The 18,760-nt window shown below is 43.3% G+C and overlaps 1 protein-coding gene across 2 annotated transcripts in view; it reads right to left on the bottom strand.

The window, feature by feature from the left end:
- Window positions 1-841: 841 nt before the first annotated feature.
- ABHD5 (abhydrolase domain containing 5, lysophosphatidic acid acyltransferase) overlaps window positions 842-18,760 on the bottom strand; it is a 44,495-nt gene continuing 26,576 nt past the window's right edge. The window contains exons 6-7 of one of the 2 annotated variants that reach the window (XM_077811224.1): window positions 16,289-16,475; window positions 842-2,927 (exon numbers count right to left, since the gene is read on the bottom strand). In XM_077811224.1, coding sequence (XP_077667350.1) covers window positions 2,838-2,927; window positions 16,289-16,475 — 277 coding nt within the window. In that variant the 3' untranslated portion in view covers window positions 842-2,837. The remainder of the gene's footprint in view (window positions 2,928-16,288; window positions 16,476-18,760) is intronic. The other variant, XM_077811225.1, reaches the window with a different exon arrangement.

The following is an 18,760-nucleotide window of genomic DNA, read 5'->3' as shown; positions in this document are numbered from 1 at the left end:
CCAGGCTGAGGTTGATGGTGGGATGGAAATTGTTGAAATCATGGTGGAATTCCTCAAGGGCTTCTTTTCCATGGGTCCAGATGATGAAGATGTCATCAATATAGCGCAAGTAGAGTAGGAGCGTTAGGGGACGAGAGCTGAGGAAGCATTGTTCTAATTCAGCCATAAAAATGTTGGCATACTGTGGGGCCATGCGGGTACCCATAGCAGTGCCACTGATCTGAAGGTATACATTGTCCCCAAATGTAAAATAGTTATGGGTAAGGACAAAGTCACAAAGTTCAGCCACCAGGTTAGCCTGGTGACATTATCGGGGATAGTGTTCTTGACGGCTTATAGTCCATCTTTGTGTGGAATGTTGGTGTAGAGGGCTTCTACATCCATAGTGGCCAGGATGGTGTTATCAGGAAGATCACCGATGGATTGTAGTTTCCTCAGGAAGTCAGTGGTGTCTCGAAGGTAGCTGAGAGTGCTGGTAGCGTAGGGCCTGAGGAGGGAGTCTACATAGCCAGACAATCCTGCTGTCAGGAAATGGCCCACCTTGATTATCATACACATTGTAAAGAGAGTGGTCACTTTGGATGGGCTATTACCAGCAGGAGAGTGAGTTTGTGTGTGTGTGTGTGGGGGGGGGGGGGGGCGGAGGGTGAGAAAACCTGGATTTGTGCTGGAAATGGCCCAACTTGATTATCATACACATTGTAAGGAGAGTGATCACTTTAGATAAGCTATTACCAGCAGGAGAGTGGGATGGGAGGAGGTATTGTTTCATGGTCTCTGTGTATATAATGTCTTCTGCAGTTTCCACAGTATGCATCCGATGAAGTGAGCTGTAGCTCACGAAAGCTTATGCTCAAATAAATTGGTTAGTCTCTAAGGTGCCACAAGTACTCCTTTTCTTTTTGCGAATACAGACTAACACGGCTGTTACTCTGAAACCTATTAACAATGTGTTCCACCTTTTACTGGTTAGAAAAGAGACACCATACATTTTGGTGTCACTTTCTGTATGTAATTCAAAATGTTCAGCTGAGTTCAGTTTATCAATGCAAATTAGACTGATAATTATGGAAAAAAAACTATTCACCAACAAGGCATTCATTAACCAATCAGTCATGCTGCCAATTTATGACCTATGTACAAAAATGTATGTGATGTTCTGTATCTCCATTTTGAACATCGAATTTTAGAAAATATTGTTCTGTTTTATATAAATCTGGATTTGCTAATTAAAGATGCAATTTAATTTACTAATTCATTGCAATTAAATAATTTAGATGTATAATAAGTACCACCAGTCAAGGCAATCACAAGGACTGTCTGATGTTTTCATAGCACCATGTAAGTAAAGTAAGAAGAAAGACTATGCTCTACTGGAATACAATCTATGAGAAAATTTGTTACATGTAATCATAATATGGAAAGCAAAGATATCCAGAAATTCTTTTTAAACCTTTAGAAGGTGATAACATTAAATATTTTATATAAAGGAGCAAGATACTTTCAGTAGTTATTCCAACAATCAAATGGAAACGTAAACTTGCTTTTTTAAAAAAATAAAAACACCACATAATTTGGCTTTAAAGTGTCAAAGTACTTTGTTCAATGTATTTTACTAAGCACCTGAAAACTAATGTCAAACTACACTTTTGTAAAGATCCAGAGAATAGATTTGCTCCAATTGTGAAATACTGAATTGGTCAAACACTTAAGAAGGAATTCCCAAAACATGCTACTGTTTATTTCATTGATACTATTTATTCCAGTAATATCCATTCCTATAAGGATGCTACTAAGATCCAATATTCTGTTGCATTTCCAATTAGACTAGTTTCAGTATTCTAAAAATTTGTATGTGTGAGAAAATGGCAGGCTTAATATCAAAAGCAAAAGATCAGGATTAATCTCATTAGTCAGACAGTTATTTCCTGGTATTAATCAAAATGGGCAATTCTAAAACCAATAGATTTGGGCTGGCAACAGACCTTACGATAATTGTATCAACATAAAAATAGGTTGTGCAACTAGCGGGCAACTTCTGTATTTTAAGTCATTAAATTCAAACATATTTTATCTGTAATGGAAGCATGAGTGTCAGCAACACCATTGTCTCTTAAAACTGAAGCTTCCTAGGAGATTAGACACATGGAAGAATGTCTTGTGAAGTATATAATAGAATCCAACAGGCAAAAAAGTACTGTAAGCTTCAATGCACCTTATTTCCAATGACAAGCTGTGCTAATTATTTTGGCCCTGACACTCTCCAGACACTTGCTTCATAATCTGTCATCATGCCAAAATAAAATGTTAAAATATTGTACATAAAGTCTTGGGATCGAAAGAGAAGAAATATATTAATTTCACATTCTTACTATGAATGCATTGGCCTACCAAGTATGAATGTTTATAAAGTAACCAAGTCATATCTTTATACAGTATATTATTTATATAGTGGCTTAGTATAGACATTCTTATGGTAGATTTAGAATGCAACATAATTTAAAGTGTTCAAAATTTTGCAAATTTCAATCAATTCAATTTTTTCCCCAGTTTAAAAACTATTAGTTATTTCTATTTTCACTATATCAGACAGGCAAACAACATCTCTAAATATTTAAAGACAAGTCTTAAAGTAAACTGTACAAGGTTTCCATTTAAAATATACCCTACTCAAAAGGCACTAAGTAGTTTAAGTGTGCAGGTGACTTCTTGGAAGAAACTGTGTGCAAACAGAGCCTGCTCCACTAGCTCTGCATTCTTTAAATTTTTGTAATGTTCTACAAAGTATTGCTAGTAAACTGTATGTATGATCAGACTTTATAAAGAGCTGAATTCAGTCAGTCCACAGAATCACATATCTCTTTTACTTTCTGATTGAAGTCTTCAGGTTGATCAGCATACACATAATGACCAGCACCAAGGATAGCCTGGGAGGAGGAAGTAGAAAAAGAGAAGTCAGAATAACAAGAACATCAACAAATCCTGAAACACTAGGACATGGGAAAAACATACATTAGGAAAAATAAAAATAAATACATATCCAAACCTTCACACATAATCATGTGTCTGTTATTACATAGTGAGAAGGACATACTCTCCCCCATGTCTGGTCATACTGCAAGTTCCTTTGGTCACCCTGAACAAAAACACCATGCCAGGATTTCCAAACAGGCTTTTACACCTAAATCAGAAACCTGATTTTTAAAAAGCCTGCGATCAATGGGAGCTGGTAGGTGCTCATTACTTTGGAAAATTTCTAACACTTACTTAAGACATCTAAATGTGGATGTAGAAGCTTATAAAACTTTAGGTTCCTTTATTTTAAATCTTGGCGCCAGCTCCTGTACATTACATTACAAGTGCTAATATTAAAACCAGACAAATCTAACAAGTGTTAGAATGTGCATTAGATGAGAACATTGATTAAAAAACTGACAACTGTGACAGACCCAGACCAGTGGGGTACAGGAGTCTGGTAGAAGGCAAATATACTGGCCATTGGATAAACAGTTTTCTGTTCCTTGAGTGACCAGAGCAGGGGCTGCCCTAGAGCAATCAGGAACCTGCTAGAACCAATTAAGACAGGCAAGCTAATTAAGACACCTGGAGCCAATTAAGAACTTTCTAGAATCAATTATGGCAGGCAGGCTAATCTGGACACCTGGTTTGAAAAGGACCTCCCATCAGTTAGTAGGGGGGGTGTACAAGGAGTGAGAATGTTTGCTGCTGGAGGACTGAAGAGTTCAAGCGTGATCAGGCTTCAGGAGGAAGATCCTGCAGTGAGGATAAAGAAGGTACTGGGAGAAGGCCATGGGGAAGTAGCCCAGGTAGTTGTAGCTGGGACTCAGCTGATACAGGGAACATTGTAGACAGCTCTATCCACAAGGCCCTGGGCTGGAACCTGGGATAGAGGGTGGGCCCGGGTTCTCCCCCATCCCCGCCAACTCCTGATTGGACACAGGAGGAGTTGACCTGGTCTGTGAGAAACACCAGAAGGGAAGGTCTAAATTGGAAAGGGATCTGGCCTGTCCCCGACCCACTAGGTGGGACACAGAGACTGTGGGGATTGTTCTCTGTTCCCCCATGTGGCCAGTGATGAGGTTAGCTGAGTGGACGGCAGGTTTGAGCCACTAGCAAAAGTGGCGAAACTGAGGGCTGCAGTGAATCTCTGAGGCAAACAAATCCGCCAATAAGCACAGGACCCACCAAGGCAGAGGAAGAACTTTCTCACACAGCCTATTGCACTCAATCCATATGGATTCAGCTGTGAGACTGGCTTCCAGCATGAGGAGGTAACAAGCAACTGCAAAGGAGGTGCAAACTTTCTTCCTATTTCACCCTCAGTTTATTCTTTCTATTGAGGAACCATTATTACATAGGAATAAACAAAAGGAAAAAAGAGAGTAAAACTACTGTTTATTCAATAACTTGCTTTAATGCCAAAAAAGTTTAAGTGGAAGTGAGCCTCTGCAAACCAACTTGAAATTGTGCTTTACATGTTAAGCTTTCTACCAAAATGCAGCTCCAACTCTCCCAAAAAAATGTGGACAATGGTTCTTTGACTCCTTCCCATCTAAACACAGAATGTCTGAATGTTTTTCATCTCATATGAAATGTATGCTCTGGGAAAGACTGAAAGAGCATGACAATAGATGATTAAGAACTGACTGAGGGCTTTAATTGCTGAGGATTTTCTAGACTGTGGCAGCAGCTTGTTTGTCATTTCAACTCTCTAAATTAACTTCTATGATAATCAGGGAAAAAAGTAAAGTCAGATGCTGAAAATCACATCTGCTGGCACCCTCCTGAATAGATAATTTTACTAAAAAGATATAACTAAGGGCCATTTGCAACTACACCTGATACTTCTGTAATTTAGTTCTCTCCATGCCCAGACTGGTAAAGCAGGCCATTTTACAGTACTCTATGGGAAAGGCACCTGAACAATTTGTACTTAATTTTATACCGAGGCATTATCCCCTTTTGAGCCCGCCTTCCCTGAAATTACAATTCACTTGCACTTCGGAGGGACAATTACTGTTTTGGATTACTAACTCTCTAGGAATTGAGAAAAGTTATCTTAAGAGAAGAGAAATACTAGGAAGTTAAGAAACAGTCACAAAATAAAATGTAATTAGAAATAACGAGATCTAGTTAGATATTAGAATAAACATTGCTGGGGAGACACTTTACTACCTAAAGAGAGACATTGGAAGAAGCCTCTCTGTCACCCTAAAGGATGCCTTTCAGTGTCCCCATTTTTCTTTCCGTGTTGCATTTGCCTTTTATAACCCACATCTTGGCTGACAAAATGTTAACCTGAATTAGAATAGGACATTAAATTAGCCCTCCTGTCCCTCAGACCAGATTGGTTATACCTCTTTGCATGACTCACGCATGTCCTACCCTTCTACTCCCCACTCCCTAACAGTAACTTCTGTTATAGGAAGTCTGCTTGTTAAGCCATAACAGATCACTTTTGATAAATATATTTTTATTCGCAAACATGTCACTACTTCAGGAAGAGCAGAAGTGCTCTTTAGAAGGATCTGACTTTCCCTAATCCTCCTATACTGTATTGGGCGGTATTTATGAGTGAATTATAGAATCAGGAAATTAAGAGAGAAAAATCTCATCTTGTCCACACTCCCTTCTTCGTATACCTACTTCTGATACACGTGAATAGTCATTACAATCTTTTGTTCAACTTCATGACCTACAATATATTATGTCTAGAACATGTTTGGGCAAGTTACTGGTCAGTCACATCCGGAAGACCACACAACAGTAATACGATATCCAGCATATTCTAAGATCTGACCAACTCATAAAAGTAACTCGTACATCCATATTCAACAGTCACAGATGTCTAGTATGATTCTGAGTATCAATGATAATAGTAAATTTCATTTAGTTCATTAGAAAAGTGGCCTCTGTGTGTGTGTAAATATTAATCTAGGATGTAAGCACACACATCTGAAAGAGTAGCTCTCCTCACATATATAAGTAAAGCCACATTGGCTGGAATGACAAAATTCAATATTTCTGCAATGATTCAGATGAGGGCACTTCCAAAACTTCAGAAGAAAACAGTTACTCATAAAAAATGTTCGCACTACACAAAATGATTGGAACAATTTATCACATTGAAGATTCCTTGATTAAGTAGTATGTAAATTTAGACTGTAGGTATTTTTTCTTTACAAAACACATTTCATTAGAACACTGTAGAGTTCATGCTTTCTTAGAGAGGAAAAATGACCCTATGGTTAAGTACCTGGATTGGAAATTAGGAAGAAATGTGGCTCAGTTCTGAATGCCACAACCAAACTTCCTTTTGACTTGAGCCCAAGTTCCCCCACATGAAAAAAATGGAGATGAAGAGTTATTGACCTTTCTGTAACTGTCTGTGTTGCACATATCCATTCAAATGTAGGTGTGTGCGCGCCCCAAGCACAGTTACTGGAAATTTTTCCCTTAGTGGTATCCGTTGGGTTGGCTCTAACACCCTCTGGTATCCGGTGCTCAAAGTGCTGGTAATAAGGGGCCCTGCCCTCCTTCAGTTTTTTCTTGCCAACTGCCTCTTAAGAGGGGAGTGAGGGTGGGTTTTGGAATGGACATGTGCAACAGATCTTGAAAAACAACAGTTACAGGAAGGTTAGGAACAGTTTTTTCATCTTTGAGTGCTTTCACATGTCCGTTCCAATGTAGGTGACACACAAACAGTTGTCCTGTAGGTGGGTTTGGAAATCAAGGGCAGGCTGACTGTAACACAGCCCAGCCAAAACTGGCATTGCCTCAAGCCTGTTGTGTAATGACACAGTACATTGTGAAGGTATGAACTGATGACCAGGTTGCCGCCTTGCACATGTCCTGAATTGGAATGTGCTAAAAAAAAGCAGCAGAAGAGGCTTGCAAACTTGTAGAGTGAGCTATTAAGTTAGCTGGGGGCTAAATGTTCGTGAGGGTGTAACATGCCTTGATACACAAAGTGATCCACTATAAGATTTGCTGTGCAGAAATGGGGAGACCTTTCATCCTTTCTGCTATTGCTATGAACAGCTGAATGTATCTGCAGAATGGTTTGGTACTTTGTATTGTAGAAGGCCAGAGCGCACACAACATCTAATGAGTGGAGGTGCTGTTCCTCCCTGCTCTCATGTGGTTTAGGGTAAAACACTGGCAGGAAAACTGTTTGACCCCAATGAAACTGTGATACAACTTTCAGAACGAACGATGGGTGCTGTCGCAGATGGGTTGTGTCCTTAAAAAAGACTCTGTATGGGGGCTCTGAAGTGAGAGCTCATTTTTAGGAAACCTATCTGACTGAAGCGATGGCCACCAGGAAGGCTACTTTCCAAAAGAGGCGTAACAGCGAGAATGTTGCCAGTGGTTCCAATGGGGGTCCCATGAGTTTTGACAGGACTTGGTTTAGGTCCCACGGGGGGTGGGATATCTAACTTGGAGGAATACCATCTCCAGGCCTTTGAGGAACCAGACTACTATGTCATGTGAAAAGATAGAACAGTTGTCGATCTTGGGATGGAAGGCAGAGATGGCCGCTAGATGAAGCTTTACTGAGGAAAAGGCTAGCCCTTGCTGTCTTAGCGACAGCAGGTAGTCTAGAATGAGATGCAGAGAAAACTGCAGAGGCAGTTGTGAACACTAGCTGGAGAACCTCTTCCATTTGGACAGGTAGATAGCTCTGGTGGAAGGCTTTCTACCGCTCATTAGGACTTTGCGGACTTGCTCCGAGCAAACTTGCTCTTCTGGATTCAGCCGTGGAGCTTCCAGTCATCCAGGTGCAGCGACATGAGGGTTTGGGTGCAACAGTCGACCGTGATCCTGGGATATTATGCCTGTGTGCGACAGGGGTTGCAGGGTTGTCTCCATGGACATACCTAGTAGGATGAATAACCAGTGCTGCCAGGGCCATGAGGATAACCCACGCTCCGTCCCGCTTGATCTTCATCAGAAACTAGTGGATCAACTGGATAGGAGGGACAGCACAGTACAGGTGCCTTGTCATGGTAACAGGAACGCATCTCTGAGAGACCCCAGTTGTGGCCCCTCAGGAAACAGAACTGATGGCATTACCTGTTGGATCAGGTGGCAAACAGGTCTATAAGGGGAGTCCCCCGCCATCAGAAGATGTCCCTTACAATGTCTGGATGGAGAAACCATTCATGGTGAGAGGAGAGAGACTAGCTGAGGTGATCTGCTAGCTGGTTCTGAGTCCCAGGAAGATAGGATGCTTCTACAGTGATGTCGTGATCGATGCAGAGTACCCACAGGCAGAATGCTTCCTGGTACAGGGGGGAAGAACATGCATCACTCTATCTATTTATGTAGATCATAGCCATTGTATTGTCCGTGAGCACTGAAAGAGATTTGCCTGTCAAGTTAGGTAGAAATGCCTGGCATGCTAGACATACTGCCCTGAATTCCCTGACATTGATCTGCAGGGAGAGCTCTTCTTGGGCCCAAAGGCTTTGGGTTCTGATGGGTCTTAAGTGGGCTGCCCAACGGAGGGCTGATGTGTCACATTCCAGGGACAGGGATGGGTGAGGTCTTGAGAAGGGTACCCTCGCGCATACCGTGGGGCTGTCCAGTCACCATTGTCCAGTCACAAGATGAGGCTGGGACCGTGAGAACTGAGTCCAGGTGATGGCGAGAGAGGGAGTAGACCAGGGCTAGCCAGGCTTGCAGGGGTCTGAGTATTAGCCTTACATGTTGCATTACATATGTACACTATGCCATGTGGCCCAGGAGACTCAAGCACTTTTGTGCGATCATGATTGGATAGCTTCGGAAAGATCGTATCAGGAATGCAATTGTGAGGAATCGGTCGTTTGGAAGCAGAGCCCTCGCTTGCACTGAGTCGAGTTTTGCCCCTATAAACTTGATCTTTTGGACTGGGATCAGGAAAGTTCAGTAGAAGGCCTAATACATAGGAAGTTAATTGAAGGAGATGGATGTCGGGCTCTACTTGAGTTCTGGACCAGCCCTTGATCAGCCAGTCGTCCAGGTATGGAAATACGTAGACTCTCTTTTTCCTTAGGAAGGCCACTACTACTGCCAGACATTTTGTGAAAACTTGCAGGGTGGCCAAAAGGGAGCACCATGAACTGGAAGGGACTTTGGTTCACTACAAATATTAAGAAATGTCTGAACAGAGAAGATCGAAATGTGAAGTAAGCATCCTTTAGATCGAGGGTGAAATACTAATTCCTGGGATCCAATGAAGAGATGATGGAGACCAAGGAGACCATGTGGAACTTCAGGTTCTTTAGAAATCAGTGGAGACTGGGCAGGTCTAAAATGGGTCTGAGACACCCCCCATGGCTTTCAGAATTAGGAAATAGTGGGAATAGAACCCCTTTCCTCTCAGGTGATGGGTTGCAGAGGATTGCAAGGGAGAATAGGAATCAAGAGGACTCGCAGCCACAGGGAACAGGAGATAGACTGGAGAATCGCACTATCACCAGGAAAAAGCAGGTCTACATGATTGGGGACTCCTTACTGAGAAAAATAGACAGGCCTGTAACCAGACCTGATCCAGAGAACAGAAGGATGTGCTGTCTGCTGGGTGCTAAGATACGGGATGTGGACCTGAGGCTGAAGAGGATCCTAACGGGAGCAGGAAAGAATCCACTGATTGTCCTTCATGTGGGAACAAATGATATGGCTAGATTCTCACTGGAACGTATGAAGGGAGACTATGCCAGGCTGGGGAAGACGCTTAAGGAAATCGAGGCTCAGGTGATCTTCAGTGGGATTCTGCCTGTTCCTAGAGAATGGCAACAAAGGTGTGACAAGGTTATGATGATCAGCAGATGGCTCAGGCAGTGGTGCTATAAGGAGGGCTTTGGGATGTATGGCCACTGGGAGGCATTCATGGACAGAGGACCATTCTCTCGGGATAGACTTCACCTGAGCAGGGAGGGAAATAGACTTCTAGGATTGAGGCTGGCACAATTCATTAAGAGAGCTTTAAACTAGGAATTTGGGAGATGTCCAGGTAATCTCTACGCCAGATTTTAACACTGAGAGGGAAGAAAATGAAGAAAGGATACAGTCGTGGGTAGGAGAACGGACATAAGGAGGAAGGGCAGTGTGGATACCAGTCTAATAGGTCATACTGGCTGTAGAATGTCTCTGCCTAATCGGGTAAAGAATATGAGCGAGGCCAAACAGCAAAAATTAAGATGTTTGTACACCAATGCGAGGAGCCTAGGTAACAAAATGGAGGAACTAAGTTACTGGTGCAGGAAGTGAAACCAGATATTATAGGGATAACAGAAACATGGTGGAATAGTAGTCATGACTGGAGTACAGGTATTGAAGGGTATGTGCTGTTTAGAAAAGACAGAAATAAAGGCAAAGGTGGTAGAGTAGCATTGTATATCAATGATGAGGTAGACTGTAAAGAAATAAGAAGTGATGGAATGAATAAGAGTCTGTCTGGGCAAAAATCACATCAGGGAAGAACGCTACTAGAGCCTCCCCTGGGATAGTGCTTGGGGTGTGCTATAGACCACCAGGATCCAATTTGGATATGGATAGAGCCCTCTTTAATGTGTTCAATGAAGTAAATACTAATTGGAATTGTGTGATCATGGGAAACTAACTTCCCAGATATAGACTGGAGGACAAGTGCTAGTAATAATAATAGGGCTCAGATTTTCCTGGATGTGAAAGCTGATGGATTCCTTCACCAAATAGTTGCTGAATCAACAAGAGGGGATGCCATTTTAGATTTGCTTTTGGTGAGTAGTGAAGAACTCATAGAAGAAATGGTTGTAGGGGACAATCTTGGTTCGAGCGATCATGAGCTAATTCAGTTCAAACTAAATGGAAGGATAAACAAAAACAGATCTGTGACTAGGGTTTTTATTTCAAAAGAGCTAACTTTAAAAAATTAAGGAAATTAGTTAGGGAAGTGGATTGGACTGAGGAACTTGTGGATCTAAAGGCGGAGGAGGCCTGGAATTACTTCAAAGTTGCAGAAACTATCGGAAGCCTGCATCCCAAGAAAGGGAAAAAAAATTCATAGGCAGGAGTTGTGGACCAAGCTGGATGAGCAAGCATCTCAGAGTGGTGATTAAGAAAAAGCAAAAAGCAGACAGGGAGTGGAAGATGGGAGGGATCAGCAAGGAAAGCTACCTTATTGAGGTCAGAACATGTAGGGATAAAGTAAGAAAGGCCAAAAGCCATGTAGAGTTGGACCTTGCAAAGGGAATTAAAACCAATAGTAAAAGGTTCTATAGCCATATAAAGAAGAAGAAAACAAAGAAAGAAGAAGGGGGACTGCTAAACACTGAGCATGGAGTGGAGGTTAAGGATAATCTAGGCATGGCCCAATATCTAACCAAATACTTTGCATCAGTCTTTAATAAGGCTAAAGAGGATCTTAGAGATAATGGTAGCATGACAAATGGGAATGAGGATATGGAGGTAGATATTACCACATCCGAGGTAGAAGCGAAACTCGAAAAGCTTAATGGGACTAAATCAGGGGGCCCAGATAATCTTCATCCAAGAATATTAAAGGAACTGGCACATGAAATTGCAAGCTCATTAGCAAGAATGTTTAATGAATCTGTAAACTCAGGGGCTGTACCGTATGACTGGAGAATTGCTAATGTTGTTCCTATTTTTAAGAAAAGAGGGGAAAAAAAGTCATCCGGGTAACTACAGGCCTGTTAGTTTGACATCTGTAGTATGTAAGGTCTTGGACAAAGTTTTGAAGGAGAAAGTAGTTAACGACATTGAGGTCAATGGTAATTGGGACAAAATACAAAATGGTTTTACAAAAGGTAGATCATGCCAAAACAACCTGATCGCCGCCTTTGAGAAGGTAACAGATTTTTTTAGACAAAGGAAACACAGTGGATCTAATTTACCTTTATTTCAGTAAGGCATTTGATATGGTTCCCCATGGGAAATTATTAGTTAAATTAGAAAAGATGGGGATCAATATGAAAATTGAAAGGTGGATAAGGAACTGGTTAAAAGGGAGACCACAAAGGGTTATAATGAAAGATGAACTGTCAGGCAGGAGGGAGGTTACTAGTGGAGTTCCTCAGGGATCGGTTTTGGGACCAATCTTATTTAATCTTTTATTATTGACCTTGGCACAAAAAGTGGGAGTGTGCTAATAAAGTTTGCAGATGACACAGAGCTGGGAGGTATTGCCAATACAGAGAAGGACCGGTATATCATACAGGAAGATCTGGATGACCTTGTAAACTGGAGTAATCGTAACAGGATGAAATTTAATAGTGAAGAGTGCAAGGTCATGCATTTAGCGATTAATAATAAGAATTTGTGTTATAAGCTGTGGACTCATCTGGAAGTAACAGAGGAGGAGAAGGACCTCTGAGTATTGGTAGACCACAGGATGAGTATGAGCCACCAATGTGATATGGCCGTGAAAAAACCTAATGCGGTCTTGGGATGCATCAGGCTAAGTATTTCCAGTAGAGATAAGGAGGTGTTAGTACTGTTATACAAGGCACTAGTGAGACCTCATCTGGAATATTGTGTGCGGTTCTAGACTCCCATGTTTAAGGAGGACGAATTCAAACTGGAACAGGTACAGAGAAGGGCTACTAGGAAATGGAAAACCGGTCTTATGAAAGGAGACTCAAAGAGCTTGGCTTGTTTAGCCTAACCAAAAGAAGGCTGAGGAAAGATATGATTGCTCTCTATAAATATATCAGAGGGATAAATACCAGGGAGGGAGACTAATTATTTAAGCTCAGTACCAATGTGGACACGAGAACAAATGGATATAAACTGGCCATTGGGAAGTTTAGATTTGAAATTAGATGAAGGTTTCTAACCATCAGAGGAGTGAAGTCCTGGAACAGCCTTCCAAGGGGAGCAGTGGGGGCAAAAGACGTATCTGGCTTCAAGACTAAGCTTGATAAGTTTACGGAGGGGATGGTATGATGGGATAGCCTAATTTTGGCAATTAACTGATCTTTGACTATTAGTGGTAAATATGCCCAATGGCCTGTGATGGGATGTTAGATGGGGTGGGATCCGAGTTATTACAGAGAATTCTTTCCTGGGTGTCTGGCTGGTGAGTCTTGCACACATGCTCAGGGTTTAGCTGATCGCCATATTTGGGGTCAGGAAGGAATTTTACTCCAGGGCAGATTGGCAGAGGCCCTGGGGGTTTTTCACCTTCCTCTGCAGTGTGGGGCATGAGTCACTTGCTGGAGGATTCTCTGCACCTTGAAGTCTTTAATCCATGATTTGAGGACTTCAATAGCTCAGACATAGGTTTGGGAGTTATTACAGAAGTGGGTGGGTGAGATTCTGTGGCCTGCATTGTGCAGGAGGTCAGACTAGACTATCATAATGGTCCCTTCTGACCTTAAAGTCTATGACTCTAACTTGTTCCACAGCTCCCACCCAAAGGAGGGACTGGACTTCTCGTTCCAACAGGAGCTCATGAGAAGGGTCCCTAAAGAGAGACAGAGAGGACCAGTGAGAAGGTGGGGTGGACAAGAATTGGATGGTGTAACCCAGTTTTATGGTGTATCCCAGGCTGTCTGAAGTTATCTGGGTCCAGGCATCCAAGAAATGGGAAAGGTGGTTGGAATATGGTTGGGGGTAGAGGGGGTAACCTGGATCCTGTGTAGAAGGTATTGTGATGTCAACCTCAATCGTCTCATCAAAAAGAATGTTTTGATGACCCGGGGTGTCTGGGAGCCAACTGAACAGGGTCTGTCGAGGATGACTGCGGATGGGGCCTTCACCTAAACCCTCTGTTCCTTCTCTTCCGTTGGCCCTGACAGGTTGTTTGAGGGAAGTAACAGCTTGGCTGCTGTGGCCTGCGGTCCTTGCTGGTACATAGAGTCCTGGGGATTTCAAGGTCATCTGGGAGTCCTTGAGGCCATGCAGTCTAGCATCCATCTGCTCTGAGCAGAGCGACAATCCTCCAAATGGGAAGTCCTGGATGTACCTCCTGAGGGAGACCTGAGGATTGCAACCAGGAGCTCCTATGCATCGTCACCACAGTCACTCTCCATCTGGCCATGGAGTCAGCGGCATCCAGGGCTGCTTGCAGGGAACCTTGAGCTACAGTTTTCCCTTCCCCAATTATGGAGGAAAATGCCTGTCTGGGGGAGAAGATCCTTGAATTTAATCAAGGATTCCCACATGTTGAAGCTGTAGTGCCCCAGCAGGGCCTGCTGGTTTGCTATACAAAGTTTCAGGCCCTCTGATGGGTAAGCCTTACACTCAGAGGTCTAGCTTTTTAGGGTCCTTTGCCTTTGGCACAGAGCTCTGCTGTCCCTGGTGGTCTTGCTCTTTGGGTGCCACAACCACCAATGATCCCAGGAGGGATGGGGGTGGAGAAGAGGAACTCACACCCCTTGGCCGGAACAAAGTATTTACGCTCTGAGCATTTCGCCATCAGTGGAAGGGAGGCAGGAGTTTGCCACAGGGCTTTAATAGGGTCCATGATGGCATCGTGTAGCAGCAGAGCCACTCTGGATGGGCCTGCTTGTGACAGACTATCCAGGAGGCCGTGTGTAACCTCCTTAACTACCTCTGTTTGGACCCCTAGGCTTGAGACTACCTGTTTAGTAGGTCCTGATACCCCTTATGGCCATCTGGAGGTGGAGAGATCCCAGGTGCCACTGCGGCCTCACCTGGAGTGGAGGAGGAGGTGGCGGCGGCTAAAGCTTGTTGGGGAGCCTCAATTGCTGCCTCTGCTGTCTGCAGGAGCTTGCAGGGCTTCTTCTTAGGGTTTGGTGCAGCGTTTGGTACCGGAGTACCTTTGCACAGTATCAGGGTGCTCTAGCCTCCGAGATGACCGAATAAGAGCGTCTTGACAGGGTAGCTTGAGGTGGGTGAAACCCCCAATGATTCCAAAAAGGCCACTGCATGGTAGTGGGGCCCCCTGGGTATGGTGGCCATGCACCCGGAGGCCCCTATGAACTCAGTGCCATGATGGAGTCGGAATGGCCTGGGGAGCAGAAGGGTTGGCTGCTTTGGCGGGGCAGTACACTTCCGCCTCTGAGTCTGCTGAGGACTAAGAGGTGCGCTGCAGAGGCCAAGGCAGCGCCATGCCCCCGGGTGTCGGAGAAGGCTGCTCAAGGGCTCTTGAGGCTCTCAGCAAGGGTTCCCCCTTGGACATCTGACACAGTTCTGGCTGAGGTGCTGGTGTCAATTCCCTGCTGCTTGGGGGCACTGATGGAGCCGAGTCTTGACCCTCCAGGGAGCCTAGTACTGGCAGGGTTAGAAGATCCCTTTCAGCTGCAAAGGCTTTGGGGTCGACGGGACTGTAAAATACCCAGTACTGTGGTCCTGAGTGGGTGACGTAGGACGCTCTGATATCGGGACTGTGGGCACCTGGCAGTGTGGCACCAGGGATGAAGAGAGGCCCAGTACAGGTCTCTCCCTCTCCCGGTCTCCTTTGTCCTTTTGCACCAGAGACCGGCTCTTCTCCTGTCACCGGTGAAGATGATTGGTGCTGGGTGACTTGTGTTGATAGAGGAACACGCTGCACTGAGGCAGAGGTGCTCGGTGCTGACTCTGAGCGCAGCTCTGAATCTGTTCTTAAGCTGTCTCCATAAGGAGGACCTTTGAAAGAGCAGTCCTTCTCAGTCCGGGGCTTGAACTCTTTACAAATTTGGCAACTGTCCTTCCTATGAGCTACCCCATAGCACTTGAGACAGCTTGAGTGCGGGTTGCTCAAAGGCACAGACCTCCTGCATGACGCACAAGGCTTAAACCCCAGTGACCGAGGCACGCCTCGGCACTGGGACAAAGGACAACTCTGTTATCTAAGAGCAGAGACGTCCAATCTATGTAAAAACTAACTACTAAAAAGTGAGAATTATTTACACTAAAAGGTTAGGAAAACCACTATAAGGAGATTGTCTAAGCAATGAGAGGTTTCAGCAACCATCACAGGTGGTAAGAAGGAACTGAAACAGGGCAGGGCCCCTTATACTGGCGATATGAGTGCACCACACCAGAGGGCGCTAGAGCCGACCCAACAGATACGAGTAAGGGAAACATTTCTAGCAACTGTGCTCTGGACATGCACATACCTACATTGGAATGAACATGTGTAAGCACTCAAAGAGGAATATTTATTTTCTCCCACCCTTTTTCTGTTATAGAAATCAAATCAGATATCCTATCCAGAGTTTTAAACTGTAAGACTACAATTCCAGGGCTGGCACTAGATAGGGCAAAGAATGGACACAATTTACACAAACCCATAAAAAGGAAAAAACAAGGGCTAGAAAAATTCACTTACTACTGTCTTTACGTATGAATTTGGTCGCAGAGACTGGATGGTACTACCAGAATTGCCATCTATACAAGAACGTGCTCCATAAATCACAGTGATAGGAATATCTTGATGCATGTGAGCGATCCGCTGTAACATTGGCCTTTTTGCCCATCCATAAGGAACAGTCATGTTCTTGAAAGCAGTTTCACCACTTAAAATGTCAAATGAAATAAGTGCAAAGTAACACACATTAGAAACAATAAACTCAACTATACATACAAAATTATGGAATCTAAATTAGCTGTTACCACTGAAGAAAGATCTCAAGTCATCATAGAGTTCTCTGAAAGTCATCTGCTCAATGTGAAGTAGTAGTGAAAAAACTTAACAGAATGTTAGCAACAATCAGGAAAGGGATAGATAATAAATCAGAAAATATCGTTAAATATATAAATAAATATATAAATCTATGGCACACCCACACTTGGAATACTGCATGCAGTTCTGGTAGTCTTACCTGAAAAAAGATAATAGAATCAGAAAAGGTACAAGACAAGGGCAACAAAATGATTAGGACATTGAACAGCTTCCATACGAGGAGAAATTAAAGAGTGGGACTGTTCCACTTTAAAGAGAAATGACTGGAGGAGGGAAGAGATATGATAGAGATCTATAAAATCATGAGTGGTGTGGAGAAAGTGAATAGGGAAGTGTTATTTACCCCTTTACATAACACAACAACCAGGGGTCTCCAAATGAAATTAATAGGCAGCAGGTTTAAAACAAACATAAGGAAGTCCTTCTTCACTCATGCACACTGAACCTGTCCAACTCATTGCTAGGGGATGTTGTGAAGGCCAAAAGTATAACCAGTGTTGTTGCCAACTTAGCTACTTTGTCACTAGATTTAGTGACTCTTTGGTTTCCCTAGCGAGAAAATAAGTTTCAAAGTGACCGGTGACAAATCTAGTGACTTCCACTGCCAATTACAGTGACATTCAGAGAAAGAAGTCACCAATATGTATAGTCACAAAATCATTCACAAGCAGCTCAACAGTGTTAATAAAATCCATTCCATGCTCTTATTTATTTTTTATTTTTCTTACAGATTTAAAATTTTTATTAAAGCTAATATTAAAATTATGTAATACATAATAAAAGACTGTCTGTGCATCTGCGTAGAATGCTTATATTAACCAAAGTACAAATGTTGGTTTAAAAGTAACACAATATATGTAGTACATAATCAGCAATAACCCAAATAAGATTAATAAATTTAATTACTACATTCTGTTGCACACCAAGTCAATGTCATTATGTCTCAATTGAGCATGTCCTTGGAAGGAATCGCATTCCAGGGAGTTTGTGGAGGCTAATTAAATACTTTGCTAAGCCAGGCACACTTTGAAGAGAGCAGCATATTAGTCAGGACTTGTTTTTACCCAAATGTGTTCTTTCTCGCTGCTCCGTAGTAGACAGCACATCCCAGGTCAGCTGGGATTGGTTAATTTCAGCTAAGCCTCCCTTTCTTGCCAGCCTGGATTTGAGCTGACAGGTTAGTGAAAGGGAGAGCCCAGAGCCAGGGGGAAGAGGGCATTCACCTGACCTGAACTCGATGCTGCAGGGAGCCAAGAGGGTAGATTTAATCCCAATCCCATTGCTTCCAGGGTCTGATATTTTGAAAACAGCTGGGCTGCTAACCCCAGGCCAAGTCAGGGAAGGAGTAAAGGGGAACTGAAATCAAGCTAGCTCCTCCTCTGATCCTGTGGTAAGGCCTTCATCCCTTGAAGCACGGTCCCCCCGCCCCATTAGGGCACATGGCTCTGTCTCATCCCACCACACCTTCCATCCGCGCGGCTCGCCTTGCCGGCTAACCTGCCTCCCCCGCCCTGCTCACTTCATTAGTGATCTTCCCCTGCATCACAGGTTACACTACCTACTACAGAGCAGCGAGAAAGAACACCTTTGGATAAAAACAAGCCTTGGTTAATGTGCTGCTCTCTCCAAAATGTGCCTGGCTTTAGCAAAATATTTAATTATCCTCCATAAACTTCTTTTCCTCGCCTGCAGATTAGTGATCTCAGCCCAAGCAGCCCTGGAATGCGAATCCTTCCGAGGACATGCTCAATCAAAACATAATGACATTGACTTTAGTAATGTCAGAATGTAGTAAGAAGAACATGGAATAGATTTTATTAACACTATTGAGCTGCTTGTGAATGATTTTGTGAATGTACTTGCCTGGGTGAGTGTGTATACACACACACACACACAATCAGTTCTCTAGAAATTTTATTTTGTGACATTTTTGACTCTTGAGTGCTTAAACAGCTACATCTAGCGACTTTTCGGGGTCTGTCTGGTGACTTCCTGCTATGTGAAGTTGGCAATACAAGATTCTGGGTTCAAAAAGAATTAGGTAAGTTCATGGAGAACAGGTCCATGAATGGCTATTAGCCAAGATGGTCACAGATGCAACCCCATCTCTGGATGTCC

Source organism: Eretmochelys imbricata, chromosome 2, assembly GCF_965152235.1.
Source record: "Eretmochelys imbricata isolate rEreImb1 chromosome 2, rEreImb1.hap1, whole genome shotgun sequence".
Classification (NCBI taxonomy): Eukaryota; Metazoa; Chordata; order Testudines; family Cheloniidae; genus Eretmochelys; species Eretmochelys imbricata.
The sequence above is the reverse complement of the archived record's forward strand: the minus strand, read 5'-3'. Positions and strand labels throughout refer to the sequence as shown.